This window comes from Lygodium microphyllum, chromosome 11 (genome assembly GCF_053477565.2).
Source record: "Lygodium microphyllum isolate KBCC chromosome 11, Lygodium_microphyllum_v1.1.10, whole genome shotgun sequence".
In the NCBI taxonomy this organism is placed as follows: Eukaryota; Viridiplantae; Streptophyta; class Polypodiopsida; order Schizaeales; family Lygodiaceae; genus Lygodium; species Lygodium microphyllum.
In genome coordinates this window covers 29,746,764-29,765,891 of record NC_141145.1, presented here as the reverse complement: position 1 = coordinate 29,765,891, position 19,128 = coordinate 29,746,764, and the positions used below count along the sequence as shown (strand labels likewise).

The window sequence follows — 19,128 nt, the reverse complement described above, 5'->3', positions numbered from 1 at the left end:
CGAATCGGACCATGGTAGAGATGGCCCGATCTATGCTGGAGCATAGGAGTCTTCCTCATTTCCTTTGGGGTGAGGCGGTGGCTACAGCGGTGCATATTCGCAACCGCTCTCCGACTTCGGCGTTACAGGACATGACTCCGTATGAGGCTTTCTTTGGGAAGAAGCCTTCCGTGTCCCATTTTCGCATCTTTGGGTGCGATGCTTTTGTCCATGTGGACAAGAAGAAGAGGAAGACGAAGTTCGACTCTAAGTCGAGAAAGCTTATCTTCGTTGGGTATAGCACGACCACGAAGGGATATCGGCTCTACGACCCGACGACGCGGAAGGTTGAGGTGAGCAGGGATGTGATCTTTGATGAGGCTTCGGCCTCTGAGGATCCGATTGATGGTTCCATTACAGATGTTTCTTTGTCATCGACGGATCCCCCTCCCCCCCCCCCCCCCCCCCCCCCCCCCACCTCCCCCCCCCCACCTTCTCTCCCTTCACTTCCTTCCAGGATGCCCCTTAGCGCCCCCCCTATTACTCCTCCTTCGGCTTCCCTTTCCCCTTTGGTGGATGTGACTCCGTCTTCTACGAGCTCTTCCACCGCCACTTCGGGATCTTCACGGGATACACAGCCTTCTTCTGATGCGGAGGATCTACCTTCACTCGGTGAGGGGGAGTCCCTCTCCGATTCGGGTGCTTTGCAGGTTCCGGAGACCCCCCGGTCTCCCTCACAGCAGCAGGAGTCTCTCAGGATTTCTTTATGGTATCGCTGGCTCATGCAGGATTCAGGTGTTACTCACTTTCCTGCTTCTTCTACAGGTCCACGTCGCTCAGCACGTTTACAGGCCCAGCGGGATAGTTCACTATGTGTGAACTATGCTCTTATGTCACAGATTCTTCAGGATTCCGAGCCTTCCACCGTGGAGGAGGCTCTTGCACAGGATATTTGGAGACAGGCTATGCAGGCCGAGCTCAACTCCATCGAGCGAAACCATACGTGGGAGCTTGTTCCGCGTCCCGCGAAACGGAAGGTGATAGGTGTGAAATGGGTCTTTAAGACCAAGTATCTTGCAGATGGCTCCTTGGACAAGCATAAGGCTAGGCTTGTTGCCAAGGGTTTTGCACAGCGTGCAGGCTTGGACTACTTTGAGACTTTTGCTCCTACAGCCAGGATGTCCACCATTCGCGTTCTTTTGGCTCTTGCTGCTCACCACCGTTGGCCTGTTTATCAGACGGACGTCAAGTTTGCTTTTCTGAATGGCGTTCTTGAGGAGGAGATTTATGTTTCACAGCCTCCTGGTTTTCTTGTGCAGGGGAAGGAGGATCATGTCTACAGGCTGCGGAAGGCTCTTTATGGCTTGAAGCAGGCTCCTCGTGCTTGGTACCAGCGGATTGACCGCTTCTTTCTACAGAGTGGCTTTGCGCGCTCCGCTTATGATCCCAACCTCTACTTACGGGTTGTGGATTCTCTTTCAGTGTTCCTTATCTTGTATGTGGATGATCTTATCATTACAGGGAGCGACACTCAGCAGGTGGAGCATACACGGTCCATTCTTCAGCAGGAGTTTGACATGACGGATCTAGGGATCCTTCACTTCTTTCTAGGCCTGGAGATCTATCAGATGGCACAGGGCATTTTTATCTCGCAGCACAGGTACATCTCCGAGCTTCTTTCGGAGTTTGATATGGCTGAGTGTTGGCCTATCTCATGCCCCATGGACCCCGAGTCCAAGCTTTTGACAATTGGAGTTCCCCTTCCAGATCCCACCCGTTACAGGTGCCTTGTCGGCTCTCTTATCTGGCTGCTTCACACTCGGCCGGATATCTCTTTTGTGGTGGCTTTATTGTCTTCTTTTATGCAGACTCCTACCCAGGATCACTGGCAGGCAACCTTGCGGGTTCTTCGCTATTTACAGGGGACTCGATCCTTCGGGATCATGTATGGAGATGGGATTACCCTTTCTGGATGGAGTGATTCTGATTGGGCAAGTGATGTGGATTCGCGACGATCCACTACAGGTTATGCTTTCACCCTTGGATCCGGTGCTGTCTCTTGGAGCAGCAAGAAGCAGCCTATTGTGGCACTTTCTTCTACAGAGGCTGAGTATCGGGCCCTATGTTCGACCGCTATGGAGGCAGTTTGGCTTCGTCGCTTACTCGCGGAGATTGGATTTTCCCAGACCGGCCCTACGGAGCTGCGCGTGGATAACCAGAGTGCTCTTGCTCTGGCCAAGAACCCGGTGTTTCATGCTCGCACGAAGCACATTGAGGTTCAGTATCACTATGTTCGAGAGCGGATCGTGGATTCGGAGCTGGTGGTGGTCTATTGTCCTACGGCGGCCAATGCAGCTGATCTCTTTACGAAGCCTTTGCCTCGGGCTTCTTTGCTTCATCACATGCGGTTCTTGGGTCTTCAGACTCTCCCAGGATCTGAGAGGGGGTGTTAGCCTGCTCTTTATCATTCTCAGTCTGTCATCTCCTGGTTGTGAGCTCCTGTCAGAGTCTGACAGGAGACAGAGGAGCTCTGTCAGTTCATTTAGTGGCTGTCCTTGTCAGTCTGCAGCCTCTGGGAGTCATACAGCCCATACTGGGCTGTTATTCTGCAGTCGGCCCATTTTCTGGGCAGGTCGGCCAGATCTGGCCAGATCTGGCTGGTCGGCCAAATCTGGCCAGGTCGGCCAGATTTGGCAGGTCGGCCAGTTTTCTGGCCTGGGGGCTATATATAGCAGCCCCCCCAGTCATTCCAGCATTGTACTCTGCAGGTTCAGCACTGCCTCCGTCATCTCCGTCTCCGGCATTGGTGCTGCCATTGCTTCCAGTCTGTTCTGGTCCCCTCACTGACGCTCCGGGCTGCGTGCAGGGACTGCTCTGTCCATTTCAGTGTATTTAGCATTCATCTCAGTCAGTGCAGACTTTCTTCCTTCATTCTCTGCTTTCTCTCTCCTCTCCTCTGTGTTCGTGTTCTTCTTCCGTTGCGCACTCTCACATTATACTCCTTCTTGGGACCCTGCTATGTCTTATTAGGCTTCTCCATCGTTGGAGTCCCTAAGGAGGCATTATGGACTCCACGAGGAAGATGATGCTTTACCTTCACTTGCTTGAGAATTTTCTTCACATAGTATGATTTAGTGCTTCATCATCTTGTTCTTTTTTTTTTGTGTTTCTCTTTGTTTCTCTCTCAGTGTTTGCCATACACACTCTGTGTTTCTCCCCGCAAATCCTAGTATCTCTTTGATTTGTTGCATATTTTGACATGATATTACAACATATCTATTATAACTCCATGTTGGAAGGAATTCAAAGGCCTTGTCACCAAGTCGTTGACAAAACCTGCAAGGCCTTGATCCAGGTAGTCCTTGAAGATCTTGGATATCAAGAGGAGAAATGTTTGCTTGAAGACAACTATCCCCAAAGAGTAAATGGTGGGTGGAGAACTTCATGATGAGTAGATACTTGGGAATCTCCCTCTACGAGAGGTAGGGAATCTAAAAACTCATGGATCATGGACTCCGAATCATTCGATGACGAAGGAAGTGCCATTGGTCATACTAAAGAAGGTATGTGGGGTGCCAAAGATGTTGAAGGACTCCTAGAGATGGCCTCTCGAACCTAAGTACTTGAGGGTGAGGAAAGGAGAGGCTCATGCTAAGCTAAGGGTGGCGATAGTCGTTGTCTTTTAATGGAGTGGAATGCGAAGCTGAAGCAATAGAAGATATCAAACAACCATTGTCTTGTGAAGGAGTGGGTTGAGGAGCAAATGTTGTCCAATAATCATGGTCTCTCAGTGGAGTAGACTGCAGAACTGGGGGTGGTCATGGGGGCAATCACTGAATTCTAGAAGTAATAGAAGAAACTTGAGTAGCTCATTGTGTTGGTCTCAAGGAGATCAACGTACCAGGTGATCCTCCTTTGGCTTGAAAGGACCTAATGCACATCGGATGTGTCTTATTGCCTTGACCATAAAAATCAGAAAGCTGATACAGAATAAACTCTGTGTCCCAAAAGGGAGAGGTGGCACAACAAGTAGTTGGGGGTAGACACATATACTCTAGTAGTGTAGGGAGTAAAGGTCGATGTTAGCAAGCATCGGTGGTGTGTTTGGTGATGTCGCAATAGAAGCATCCAATGGTCTGTTTGTACTTGTGGAGAAGTTATAACACCAGAGTGTTAACTTGTAAAAGGAAGGGTGGGAGGGAGAAGAAGAGAAGGAAATATATCCGGTGATGTAGTGGAAATAGGGGAAAAATCAGTAGATGATGCCGAACCCGCAACTTGTCTTTGCCTTCTTTGATGAGTATCATCATGTGCAGAGTGTGGGGTAGCCTGGCATGCACTAGACTTTAGCCTTAGTTACTTACTACTTTTGTCGGCTGCACAACGAGACTTTGGTTGAGTCTTATGTGCACGAGTATCCGTAGTATCAGCTTAATAAAGTTGAACAGCACAAACAAGTGGGGATATTACATCCTTTACAAATTTTTGATAGAAAGTGGAGTAGCTTTTCTATGGATTTTGTAGTAGGATTATCCCGTGTGAATTGAGATCATGACTTAATCTTGGTTGTGGTCGACTGACTGATGAAAATGACTTGATTTATTCTCCCAAAGGCAAGTGTGAAAAGCCATCTTACTAGTAAAGTTCACATAAGAAGTTTTGTTAGTCATCGAGAAAAAGGAGAGGGTTGAAAGGAATTAGAGATACATTAAGGTTGGTGGCCTCCCTCTCGGGTTGGACAGAGCCACACTTCCCCAAGAAGAGCAAAGAAATTATATTCTTAGCACAGATGTACTTAAGGAACATCTTGGAAAGGTCGTTCCATTTGTGGAGTTGGGAGATTCAATGTTTATTGAAGTGAAGGGGAAGCAAGCAAAAGTTGGGTATTTTGATTTGGACGAGAAGATAAAGGTCATGAAGCAAACCAAAGTCATTAGCGAGGACAGTGATATGGATATCTAATAAACTGACACCACCCCAACTCAAGAATAGAGTAGTAGAACTTAGCAAAGTTAGAGAAGCTAGGAAGAAAGGGAAGTGGGCAATTTACAGAGGAGGGAAAGCTATCATTAGAGAATTCCTTATGAAAGCTCCTGACAAAGGGACAAGTCTTTAGTTTTTCTCTCTCTTGGCTAATGGATCATTTGTAATGTAATGACAACTCTTATGAGTCATAAGAGTTTCTTAGGATCTCAAATTTTGCTTTTTCTTTTTATTTCACTTTTGCATATATGGCGATGACCCAAAGTGAAATGTAAATGGAAGCGTCTATATTCCATAGGTCGAGTTCGGCCTCCCGTGGACGTTAATATGACTTTTTCTTTGCAAATTTTATGGTTTGCTGGATAAAATAGTCAATGATTGAGATTCTAAGCTCATGGGCCATTTTTGGTAGACGCTTTTCCAAAAATTGGAAACTAGATTATCCAAATTGTCATCAAAGCAAATAAAACTATGAAGAATATGTTTTGTGCATATCTCTTGTAGATAGACTAATTGGGAGCATTAACTTCTTTAGATTGAGTTTTCTTATAACAATGCTAAGCATTTGGCTAGAGGATTATAGCCCATGTATGCTTATGTATGGTTATGAGATGAAATCATTGATTGCCACAGAGCTCAAGGGAGTAAAAATACAGCTCGTAGTCGACTTTTTGCACGATATGCAGGAAATGTTGACAATTGCAAAGGAAAGCATTAAAACGACCTAGGATTGTGTTACATTTTATGCCAACCAACATGGTACTCCTTGAGAGCTCTAGGAGGGCATGTGGGTTTACTAAAAAGTTTCAAAGGACTTTGATTCAATAAGTACTTGCTAAAGCCAACCTTTCTCCTTGGATAGGGTGGTAAATAACCTGATTTAATAATAGTTATAGCAAGTAAACACTTCACATAAAGTGAAACATACACTTTATCACTTAAATCTTCTACTATGGTGTAATTGCCCCGAACAACGTAGTACGCTTAACAATTATGATATTCGCTTGTTTTCGAGATTTAATATAAAAGAGAATGAACACTTAAAGCTGAAAATGAAAATTACTCACAAAATTACAGCCATAAAAATGTAAAAGTAATGGAGACAAGATTGAGGGTTGAAGATGGGCAAGCGTCCCCCCCCCCCTCCCCCTCCCTCCCCGAAGGAATGTATTTCTGCTCAACCCAAGTCCCTTAGGGAAGAGCTCAGTTACAATCAACCTGAGAGTGAGGAGAAGTAATTCTCACTCTCACAAGATCATGCAAAGATGTACAAACACACATGCATTATCTATTATGCAACGATAAGAACTGATTTCTTTACAGTATGAGAGAAGAAAGAGGGGAAATCAGCCTTTCTCCATCGTTGAACAGTAGTACATGGATAGGGCTTGCTTCTTGTTGCTAAAATGGAAGAAAGAGCTTGAGAAGGAGGTGCTGTAATGAATTTACAGGCTTGCTGTCCTGTAAAACAGCAGTGATAGAAGAGGGAATATGGAGGAATTTGATAATGGAGAAGTGGGGGATGATGATGGGGATGGATGGGGCCAGTTTCTGGCTATCTGGGGGTACTGTACATGAGTTTACAGCAAAGAAAAATGATGCTGAATGAAGAAAAACGAGCTCTTATTTATAGGAGAGGGAAGAGCTAGTACAAAAGGGAAAAGTGGAGTAGCACAAGACAAGTGTCCAATCACATGTCATGAGATGTGACAAGTGGTGGGACACTTGGAAACTTGTGTGACAAGTGTCTTGACACTTGTCTCTTCTCTATGGCCTTCCTTTTTGGACTGAATACTATCAAGAATAGAAACAACCAAATTTAGTAAGCACAGTCAGAGTACAGGACTTACTATTTTTAGAATGACATCCCTATTTTTTAGGACTAGCATTTTAGGCTAATTCGAGGCTCCTAAAATTTAGGGATCTTCTAAAATTTAGGGACCCCCTCAATATAGGTGTCATATGAAAGCTTTTTCCGTGTACATCGCAAAAACGGTATCAAAATCTTCATGTGACTTTCCTATGCAAAGAAATGTGTATTTCAAGCTTTCAGCCCACACATGCACATTATACAAGCATTTCATGATCATGCCATCTTGTTGATTGTAACTGTCTGTTTTGGTGGATCTAGCCCACACTTCAAGGCATCAATCTTTTCTGTGTGCGAGTCTAACCCTGATATGCGTGAGTTCTGGTCACAGGCACCCAATCGGGCCATATAGGTGGAAGTGTGAACTATCTTTTCTCTAACCCACCGCGTGGGTCCACCATAACCTGTGACCACTCATGAGTGGCCAGCTCCAATGCACTTTTCTTTATATCTAATTAGTGCAAAGGAAATAAATTTAATAAATCATTATATAGACAAATTAATGAAAAAGTATACAAATTCTGTTTCTATAGAGTTGTGACAACCCTCTGGCTTTTATTCAGCTGTCCTCTGCTGAAAAGCTTCTTGATATGGCTGAAGAATGTTTGGGTAATTCTTCACGAGTTTTTCATCTACCCACTGTGCATCTGTTGTGGGTAGATTCTTGAATTTTAGTAAGAATTTTCGTGTCACAAGGCCACTTCTCGTGGTTCGATCCTTGTGAAACAAAATCTGTTCAGGTTCCAAGAGTTGCTCTGTTTCTTCAACTTCTGGGGGATCTTCAGTAATGGGTTCCTTTGGTTGTGGTCCTATGTAAGGTTTTAGCAAACTTATATGAAAAGCATTGTGTATTTTCCAATGAGCAGGAAGCTCAAGTCAATAAGAAACTTCATTTATTTTTTCAATCACTTTGAAGGGTCCAAAGTATCTACTGGAGAGCTTTGGAAAAGATGAATTTTGACCGGAACCTTGTTTGAGCCTGCTTTTATCAAACTTTAGCAAGACATATTGACCTTTTTCAAAAGCCAAAGGTCTTCTTCGTTTATCTGCTTGCTTCTTTTGTCGCTCTTGGGCAACTTTGATAGTGGCTCGAACTTGATCCATTGCGGTTTTTAAATCTGAAGCAAACTCATCAGCAGCAAAAATCTTATCTTTAGTGTGAATAATTGGAGGAGGAATCACTTTACCCTGTACTATTTCATTTGGAGCTTTCCTTGTGGATGAGTGCACTGTATTGTTGTAAGCAAACTCCAATAATGGAAGATATTTCTTCCATTGTGACTTATGTTCACTAACATAAGCTTTCAACATATCCAAAAGAGTAAGATTCATCACCTCTGTTTGGTCGTCAGTTTGAGGATGAAAAGCTGAGGAGAACTTTAAAGTGGTTTCCAAATTCTCAAATAAAGCACACCAAAAGTTACTTGTGAATTTGGAGTCTCTATCTGAAATGATCTCAGAAGGCATACCATGTAATCTGAAGATATGTTGAATGAAAAGTCTTGCAGCTTGTGCGGATTTCAATGTTTTATGACATGGAATAAAATGTGATTGTTTGCTGAATCTATCAATTATGACCCAAATCATTTCATGACCTTGAGATGTTCTTGGAATACCTGAGATGAAATCCATTGTGATAGATTCCCATGGATCTTTGGGCACTGGAAGAGGTTGCAACAATCCTAGAATCTTCTGCCTATCATAGTTGGATTTTTGGCATACTAGACAAGCCTCAATGAAGTTATGTGTATCTCTTCGTAATGTTGGCCAATAAAAGTAGCGCTCAATTGCACTTAGAGTGGCTGCCCTCCCTCTATGCCCTGCATAAGGGGGTTCATGACTTTCTTTAAGCACATTTTTTCGAACAGGAAGAGTGACACAAAGGCGATTGTTCATGAGAAGGTAACCGTCTTTGATGGAATAATCTGGATGAGAACCTCCTTGCTGTAAATTTGACCAAATTGCTTTTCTCCACATCATTTAGACAGCGGCTTTCAAAGGCTATGGCATGGCCTTCTTGATTTAGCACTGCACCAATACAATCACCGCAAGCATCTGCTTCTACCACAAATGGTTTTACCAGATCTGGAATGATAAGAACAGGTCCAGAAGTAAGAGCTGTTTTCAGCCTTGTGAAGGCTGCCTTCTCTTTTTTCTTCCATTGGAAAGAGATCTTCTTCTTTGTAAGGTCATGAAGTGGAGAAGCCATATGTGCAAAATGCTTGATGAAGCGGCGGTAATAAGAGCATAAGCCAAGAAACGATCGCACCTCATGTACATCATGAAGATGAGGCCATTCTTGGATTATCCTGATCTTTTCAGGATCCATCTAAATCCCTTCAGAAGAGATGACATGCCCAAGGTAATTTATTTTATGCATGAAAAATTCACTCATTTTACCATTTACCAAGAGTTGATTTTGTTGAAGTAATTGTAGAACAATTTCCAAGTGTTGATGATGCTCCTCTTCATTCTTGCTAAAGACAAGAATATCATCAAAGAAAGTACCGACATATTGTCGATGCTCTCTAAAGATGCGCTCCATCATTCGATTAAAGGTGGCTGGTGCATTGGTTAATCCGAAAGGAACCACCAAGAATTCATAAAGACCGTATGAAGTGCGGAAAGCAGTTTTGTGTACATCTTGTGGTATTACCCTAATTTGATGATAACCACTCTTTAGATCAATGCGGCTGAAAACCTTTGAGCCTCCTAGACGATCCAAAATGTCGTCAATTCTGGGAATAGGAAACCGATTTTTCACAGTGATTTTGTTGAGGGCTCGATAATCAATGCACATCCTGAATGTGCCATCTTTCTTTTGAACAAGAAGAACTGGTGAACAAAATGGTGAGCTACTTGGCCTAATTAGCCCACGGTTGAGTAGGTCTTTGACTTACTTTCTGATTTCTTCTTGTTGAGGACGGCTCACACGGTATGGTGCTATATTAGGAGGAGAACTGCCCGGGATAATATCAATATGATGGTCTTCTGGCCTTTCTGGGGGAAGCTGATAAGGAAGATCTTCCGAAAAATAATCTTTATACTTTTCCAAGAGCTGAAGTCGCTCTTGGTTTTCAGCATTCATATTATCTTTTACATCAGTGACATAAAGCAAACAACATTGAACAGAATCCTTAATTGCTCTAGAGACTTGCATATGGCTTACCATAGGTATGGTGTCTCCAGAAACTCCAGCTTGGATCTCGTACTTCTTGCCTTTGTTGGTGAGTTCTACCTTCTTTTTCTTAGAGAAGATGGTTGAATCTACTCTATGATTCCAGGGCATGCCAAGAATCACATCGCAACCATCAAGGTCTCCGATACAGAAGGTATCTTCGTCTCTGTAGCCTTGAATTTGAAACTTGAGCTTGCCAATGTAGGGGGTCACAGTCTTCACTGTGTCACCTTCATCGGCATTTAAAGCTTGGCGAACTTCTGCCGGAGTGTCCATCTCTTCATTCTTTAATTCAACCTCTTTAGCTAATTGCAAGGAAATAATATTTTCATTCGCCCCAAGATCTATCAAGAATAGTGCTTGCTTACCTTGGAACTGTCCCCAAGCTTTTACTAATTTGCGCGTCTCTGGAGTGTGAATTGTGTTTGCAACTACATCACTGATAGCATTGATTTTCACTGACGACTTAGGCTTGTTGTCAGAAACCTTGCTTTGTTCCTTGTTTGGACATTGCTTCGCTATGTGGCCTGTTTGTCCACATTTAAAGCACTTTCCTTCTTTTATGAAGCGTTGCTTTTCTTCTTCGGAAAGTTGCTTTGCTTGTGGGTATAGATTGGAGCGAAATTGAGGAGCATTAAGAGGTGCATAGGGCTTTATCTTCTTTTGATTTGATGGCTGCTTTTGCCGCTGTTTTTGTCCTTCATTTGGGGCTAAATACTCCTCATCATCAGCTACTCTCTTCTTATCATTCTTTTGGAATGATTTGTTGCCATTGTGCTCCATTTCCCATGTCTCAGCATGGTCAATGAGTTCCCTGAGACTAGAACAATGATAATGATTAAGAGCAGTACGAAGTTTAAAATGCAAACCTCCTTGAAACTTCCTAAGCTTTTCCGAACTGCTGATCTTTTTGAAATGTTGGACCTTCAAAAGTAGCTCCCAAAATCTCTTGGTATAGTCACCAAGTGACTCATTTTTCCTTTGCCAAAGCCAATCCCATTTCATTTTTACATCTCTTTTGAAATGAACAGGAAGAAATCGGCTTTGTATCATGCGAACAAAGGACCGCCATGATTTTGGGGCAGCATGATCATATTCCAACCTCGTCCACCAAGTATGGGCTAAGTCAGTTAAATGTAAAGCTGCAAACTTAATCTTTTCTTTTTCTTTATACTTGTCACGACCATATAAAATTTGAAATTGACGAATAAACTTCAGAAGAAGATCAGGATTTCGGGAACTATCATACATACTGAACTTGATCTTCTTTTCAAGTTGAGATAGTGACTTAGTCTTCTTCTTCTTCTTATGCCTTAGTCCATGCTCGGATCTTGAGGTTGAAGATGATGAAGTGCTTGATGGGGATGAAGATGGAGACGAGGGTGAAGAATGTCGACGCCTTTGACGATGATGAGGTCTTCCACGAGAAGGGTGTGACTCTTCGTCACTAGAAGAGGGTCCATCAGAGTAGGCGCCAGATGACTTTGAAGAAGAGGATGAGCTTCGACGCGATCTCTTTCTTTGTCTTGAAGTAGAATGGGACTGCCTCTTAGAAGTAGTTGGACTTCTTGATCGGCTACTTTCATTGGTATGGCTTGGTCTCCTTGAAGCAGATGGGCTTCTTTTCTTGAATTCTTTGGGATTCTCAACTTTTTCTAGTTTGAGAAGTTGGTCACGAATTTGCTGATTCTCCTCTCTAAGACTTTGAATGGCTTGAAGGATAGCACTCGACTGATACATTGAGATTCTTAAGAAAAAAAAAAATGCTCAAGCACTCAATGCAAGGGCTGAAAACAAACAAACTTATAATTGTAAGCACTACCAGTGTTGGGGTGAGGACCGAGCCAAAGCTCTGATACCACTATAATCTCCCCGAACAACGTAGTATGCTTAACAATTATGATATTCGCTTGTTTTTGAGATTTAATATAAAAGAGAATGAACACTTAAAGCTGAAAATGAAAATTACTCACAAAATTACAGCCATGAAAATGTAAAAGTAATGGAGACAAGATTGAGGGTTGAAGATGGGCAACCCCCCCTCCGAAGGAATGTATTTCTGCTCAACCCAAGTCCCTTAGGGAAGAGCTCAGTTACAATCAACCTGAGAGTGAGGAGAAGTAATTCTCACTCTCACAAGATCATGCAAAGATGTACAAACACACATGCATTATCTATTATGCAATGATATGAACTGATTTCTTTACAGTATGAGAGAAGAAAGAGGGGAAATCAGCCTTTCTCCATCGTTGAACAGTAGTACATGGATAGGGCTTGCTTTTTGTTGCTAAAATGGAAGAAAGAGCTTGAGAAGGAGGTGCTGTAATGAATTTACAGGCTTACTGTCCTGTAAAACAGCAGTGATAGAAGAGGGAATATGGAGGAATTTGATAATGGAGAAGTGGGGAATGATGATGGGGATGGATGGGGCTAGTTTCTGGCTATCTGGGGGTGCTATACATGAGTTTACAGCAAAGAAAAATGATGCTGAATGAAGAAAAACGAGCTCTTATTTATAGGAGAGGGAAGAGCTAGTACAAAAGGGGAAAGTGGAGTAGCACAAGACAAGTGTCCAGCCACATGTCATGAGATGTGACAAGTGGTGGGACACTTGTAAACTTGTGTGACAAGCGTCTTGACACTTGTCTCTTCTCTATGGCCTTCCTTTTTGGACTGAATACTGTCAAGAATAGAAACAACCAAATTTAGTAAGTACAGTCAGAGTACAGAACTTACTATTTTTAGAATGACATCCCTATTTTTTAGGACTAGTATTTTTAGGCTAATTCGAGGCTCCTAAAATTTAAGGATTTCCTAAAATTTAGGGATCTCCTAAAATTTAGGAACCCCCTCAATATAGGTGTCATATGAAAGCTTTTTCCGTGTACATCGCAAAAACGGTATCAGAATCTTCAGGTGACTTTCCTATGCAAAGAAATGTGCATTTCAAGCTTTCAGCCCACACATGCACATTATAGAAGCATTTCATGATCATGCCATCTTGTTGATTGTAACTATCTGTTTTGGTGGATCTAGCCCACACTTCAAGGCATCAATCTTTTCTGTGTGCGAGTCTAACCCTGATATGCGTGAGTTCTGGTCACAGGCACCCAATCAGGCCATATAGGTGGAGGTGTGAACTATCTTTTCTCTAACCCACCGTGTGGGTCCACCATAACCTGTGACCACTCATCAGTGTAGCCAGCTCCAATGCACTTTTCTTTATATCTAATTAGTGCAAAGGAAATAAATTTAATAAATTATTATATAGACAAATTAATGAAAAAGGATACAAATTCTGTTTCTATAGAGTTGTGACATATGGACAGCTTAGTGGTCCCAAAATTGGCACCCCTCGTGGTATTTCTTTAGCTTCTATTGCAAAATGATGGAGTATAACTAAGATTCTTAAAACTAACTAGCAAGCCTTCAAACCAATTTGTCCCTTGGTTTGCTTGGGGATTGGCATTCACCTTGCTCAAATAACCATGAAAGCTATCACCTATATCTTAGGACCACTAGCGAGGTTGCTAGGTTACTTGCATCAGAAGAACCTTGGGCTGCTGTCATCTTTACCTGGAGGGCTCCTAACTGCTGTTGCTTGTTGTAGGGCTGGTTCGTGGTGGCTGCAAATCATATTAACAGCATCTCCTTACTTTCTAACCTTCTGAGTCCTCTCTCACAATGGTTAGAATAGACTTCCATTAGTCCCCAAAAGTGTTCTTCCCCCTTGCATAGGTAATTTTTACCAAGTAGCAATCTTTTAATCCCATTTTTCAACATTATTCAACTTATTAAATTAATTTAATTTTAAAAGTTAATTTAATAATTATTCTAGTACTAAAAAAATTAATTTCACCAACCAATAATTAAATTGGCTAGGCTAATTTACTTCGCAAGTGTCCCTGAGTAGTTATTGGCTCCTAGAATAACATTAATTATTTAATTAATACTTAGTTTCTAATGTCACCATTGACATTAGTGGCCAATAAATTGGTTTAGGTCTAAATTTTCTTTAAATAGCATTTGATTAAAAGTTAATCAAAATGTGCAAATATGACTTGTATATGTGAGATGCAAGTTAATTATTTCATAGTGTGGGATCTAGGACCTTAAGATATCAGTTGGTGCCAAAGGCAAAATTTGTAATAAGTTATGCGTCACAAGTACTAGGTGATATCCGGTGTCAGATTTTGGCCTAGACAAATTTATTGGCCACTAATGTCAGTGGTGATATTAGAGGCTAGGCATTAATTAATTAATTATGGTCTAAAGGTCAATAATTGCTTAGGAACACTTGAGAGACAAATTGGCCTAGTCAATTTGATTATTGGCTATTAAAATTAGTTTTTTGAGAACCAGAATAATTATTAAATTAATTTTCAAAATCGATATTTTGATAATTAATTTGATAAGTTGGATAATGTTGGAAAATGGGATTAGAAGATTGCCACTTGGCAAAATGCATGTAGGAAAAACGTTTTTGAGGATTGGTGGAAGTCTATTTCAACCATTGTGAGAGAGAACGAGGTTGTTAGAGAGCAAGTGATAGCTTCCATGGTTGTTTGAGCACGGTAACAATAGTTTTTTAGCCTTTCTTGCAATGAAACTCTGAAATTTCTCTCTCTACAGTAGTCTCTCTCATCCTACGGCCATCGCTTAAGTTATCTCAGCAAAATCCAGCCATTTGAATCATTAGAGGTGGAGATATTGGAAAATCTTTCCTGTAAACCTTAATTTACAATAGAAATTAGGGTTTGACAACCACCTCAAGATGTCCATTCAAAATTGAAGGCCTAGAACTTGAATTCCAGTAACTGAAATTGAGGAATTTCAAGGAGATTCAAGAGGCTAGCTAGCTAATATTTGATTTGGGGCTAAATTTTCTTTTCAAGGAGCAAGATGAATACCAATTTCCAAGCAAACCAAAGGGCCAATTGGTTTGAAGGTTTGCTCGTCAGTTTTGACAGCAAGAGGCACTTGGATTAGCGGAGGAGATCAAAGGATCTCAATTGTACTCAATCCATTTGCAATAAAAGCGAAAGAAATATCGCTGAGGGTGCTAGTTTTGGGGCCAACACTCTGTCCATTGTCCAAGATTAAAGTGGTAAAGTGTGTATTTTAAGTTATGTGAATTAATTACTTGCTGTAACTACTATTAAATCAGGTTATTACCACCTTGTTTGAGGAGGACTCTTTAGTTTGTGTGACTCTTGTATTCTTGTACTTTTTTGGTTAATTGCTTTATGAAAAAAAAAAGAGAGAAGATGGAAAAAGGTAGAAGGAGAAAAATAAAGAGAGAGATGGGGAGAGAAATTAAGAGTTTAAGAGAGAAAGAGATTCGTAGATGTCCACAGGTTGTCTTCATCAGGTGGTGAATCCTTATTCTTGAGAGGGTGCTTCTAAAGAAAGCACAACCCATTTCTAGACCGGCTCCACTTGGATTGCCACCTTTGTTTCCATTTCTTCAAATGACACACCCCATGCCCACCTTCACTCACTGTCTTGCATCCGTTATTAGATCTGCTAGATGCAGTTATGCTAGAGAAACAGGGGATAGTTGTTGAGAGAGACGCTAGTGAGTCAGAGGTCCATGATGTAGGTGATTAGGTGGAGCTAGAGGCTAGTGATCATCCTTAACAGTCTTCATATTGAACACTGGTGTGGTTCAAGACTCTCACAAGGGAAGTTGGGGTTCATTAACTTTGAGTGCCGTGTAGAAGTCTCATATCAACAATCATCATCCCTATGGCTGAAGATCAGTGACCTCATCCCTCTCACAGGATGTGGAAACCATCATATCCAACTTAAGAATGTTGATGACATCCCATCCAATGAACTCTGCCATAATTTATCCATATGGACGAGATGACCTGCCTAATTTCCAAAATTTAAGATGGCAGGTTTAAAGAAAAGGATAAATATGACTCCTTTTCCAAGTCATGTGTGTTTACAAGCTTGTAGTTTCAGACAATTAACCACAGACAAATATTAGCGTACTTTGTCCACTGTGTCATCTGCCACTTATGTAGACTAAAATAAGCCTTTCTGCAAATTTTTCTGTTGTATTGAGACTTTGGCCTCCTTGATTTACTGACTTTGGCTATTTCAAAAATTAGTCAAGTCAACAAATGGGATTCTTCTTGGTTTCTTTTCTTTATTGATTGCATGTCTTGCTTCTAGACTCTGTACCGCAACTGTTCAGGACGATTCATATTTACAACTGTATCTTAGGGGTGAGATTGCAGTGCTTTGTGAAGATGTCGAAGCTATCAAAGAGCAGATAGATGCGGGTGTTATGTTGTCTGGCAGTCGTTCATTCAGCTCAAAGTTCTCAACTTTGTCAGAGGATTCTCCAGTTGCTGCAATGCCTAATGCTTCAAGAATCCCCATCAGCTTTGACTCTATGAGCAGTGCTTCTGTTCACAGTGTTCCTTCTTGTGAGACCATTTCTCCTGCCACTAATTTGCAAATAGATGCAGACTACTGTCCATCACACATCTTTGCAGCAAGTGTGCCTGATTTTTCCAGTAGCAGAGATTCACTCAGTCCATGTTTTGTTAAGGATACAACTGAGGGAGCGGAGACAGAATTGTCTTCCAAGTTGGGTGATACCAAGTTCTCTGAAGCATCAAGCAACAGTGGTAAAGATGGTGGCCATGAATTTGTGGAAGTGTTGAGACTTGATGAATGCTTGCTCATGAGAGCTGGAAAAGACGAAAGCATTAGTACTGAGCATGTAGCTGATCCTAAGGAGTCGTCTGAAGCAACCAGTAAAACTAGTGATGGGGGTTGGCATGTTCAGTCTACAGAGAAAGATTGGCAGCACGACAAGCCAGATGATGCAGATTGGTGGTGTGGGCAGTCAGAACAAGCAGATTGATGCCGGAGAGTTGAAACAAAGATCACCCATGATTGATTGATGTATATAATTGAGGGCCTAGTGTTTGGCACCTCTCGGATTATTTTGCATTCTGACAAATTAGCTTTCTAACATGTTTTGTATTTTTGCACCTCCTGAATTTGAGGCACGTGTGATGCCTTGAGATTTTCCATAACTAGCTAAAACCACAATCAGATAAAACAGATGGTGTACGTCAGTGGATCTACACATGTAATAGCTCAATACATGATATACATTGTCTGAGCATGCATTAGAGATCAAATCTGCTCACTTCGGTTATTTTTTAGGACACTGCATTGACAAAGATGGATGCATGCAGGATCACCTGAATAATCGAAAACAATCGTATGAATCAGAAGATCACACATTCTTTAAACCCAGAAAGATGATGTTATCAAATTCTACTCACTCAGTAGTTACCAGAGGTTACCACTACAAAATAAGCCCTTAATGTCATAAAGCAAGAGGGGTTTTATATTCACATGGCAGTAAAGAAGATGCTGAAAGAAAGCATGACGATATCAGCCAAACGGGAGTGCAAGAGAGACTTGATGAATGTGGACACAGTTGGCAGATAATAAAATGGTTCCAGAGTAGGCCAAGCTGTCCAAAATATAACGTTTTCTCGAAGCAACCGATGTGTTCTATCGTCGAACATATCATCCTATGAAATGTGAGCATAATACCATTGGAAATCCACGAGGATAATAGAAAATGGGCAAAACTAGCATAGAGAACATACAAGTGGGTAGCATACTCAACACTTGTGCCAAGCCAAATTGCATTCACAATCAAGAAATCACATCGTCACTCAAAAAGTTGTCCTTCAGGTCCCTAACTCGCAGAATCATACCAGACTGTCTACAAATGTGTGATGACAGGCAGAATGTGTCCCCAACACCTCATCTATAAACATGGAGGATAGGTAAATGTATCCTCAATACCAACTGTAGGTTATCACAGAAGCTAATGGGTGATCAGGTGGCATGATGTGTGGGACAAAGAGAGGCCAGATTAGATTTTCTTACTGTGGAGGAAACGCCAAGTGAAGTTTGAAGACCAACTAGTTGAGCCAAGTGCTCTCCAGAAAGAGAGAAGATTGGCCTACTGCAATAATAGAGGAGGAGTCAGGGAAGGCTTTGGTATCCCCTGCAGGAAAGCCGCTGGCAAACTGTGTGAGGGGGAAAATCTTATGGTGGGGAATTCACAATTCTTCCTGAAGCTAGCTGAGGGTATGGAAGGACAGGTTCCCAAGGACCAAAATCAAGACGTGGAAGACGAGAAGCAGAAGGGTGTGGAGGGCAACCCCGTCCGCAAGATTAAACCTAATGATGTGGAAAGTCCTATTCCACAGACTCCCTAGAAGGAAAGGGTTGAGCAGGTGGATGAAGAGATCCCCGACGTGCCTGCTGTGTGGGAGAGAGGAAGAAACCTCAGGACACCTTTTCTGGGACGGTAGACAAGCAATCCGGAACAAGTTGGCTGCTGAAGAAGTGGATTCACAGGGTAGGTTTTGAGGAGCACATCTCTCAGAATTGGTCGGGGATTCTGCCATCCCGCCAACCTGAAGCCGGAGTCGCTGAGACTGTGGCATATGCAGAGGGGGTTGGTTATGAGTTCGATAATGAATGAGAGATGCTCAATGTTGTTTCTCATCTAGTCCAGACTCCAGCCTAGTTTGGGTGATCTGCCTTTTGAGTTATCTTAACTCTCATCAATGCCCTTGGTTGTGAAGGGCTTGTAGATTTGTCTTCCAAGCAATATATTTCTTGCATTAAAAAAAACAATAGTAGTATTATTTTTCCATCTATGTACCCACATTCTTCTAATAGGCTAAAATCCCTAACGCTTGATGTAATAATGGTTTTGGTGTCCACAAACTTGCTCTATCTGAGCTCAAGACATTGATGGGTTTGTATATGATATCAAATTAGGACATTGATGGGTTTGTATATGATATTAAATTAAGACATCTAGGTGCGATGTTGAATGGGTTATCTTTGTGCTTCTTAGAATGAGTATGTTTTCACATCATTATAGTGCCTCACCACCTTACCCTTCCTCTATTGTGTAAGCTAGACTAGATAACCTTAATAAGAATAATGTAGATAATTTTGGAATTTGATCTTGATACTATATGTAGTTGTGGGACTATGCTAGATTAAATTAAGCACACTAGTTTGGGTGAAAAATACTCGATGCCCAAGTGTTTTT

At 41.8% G+C, this 19,128-nt stretch overlaps 1 protein-coding gene across 2 annotated transcripts in view; it reads left to right on the top strand.

Annotated features, from left to right (window-relative positions):
- LOC148028659 (uncharacterized) overlaps window positions 1–18,858 on the top strand; it is a 38,078-nt gene extending 19,220 nt beyond the window's left edge. The window contains exon 7 of one of the 2 annotated variants that reach the window (XM_087687459.1): window positions 17,234–18,858. In XM_087687459.1, the coding sequence (XP_087543585.1) occupies window positions 17,234–17,243 (10 nt within the window). In that variant the 3' untranslated portion in view covers window positions 17,244–18,858. The other variant, XM_087687457.1, reaches the window with a different exon arrangement.
- Window positions 18,859–19,128: the final 270 nt, after the last annotated feature.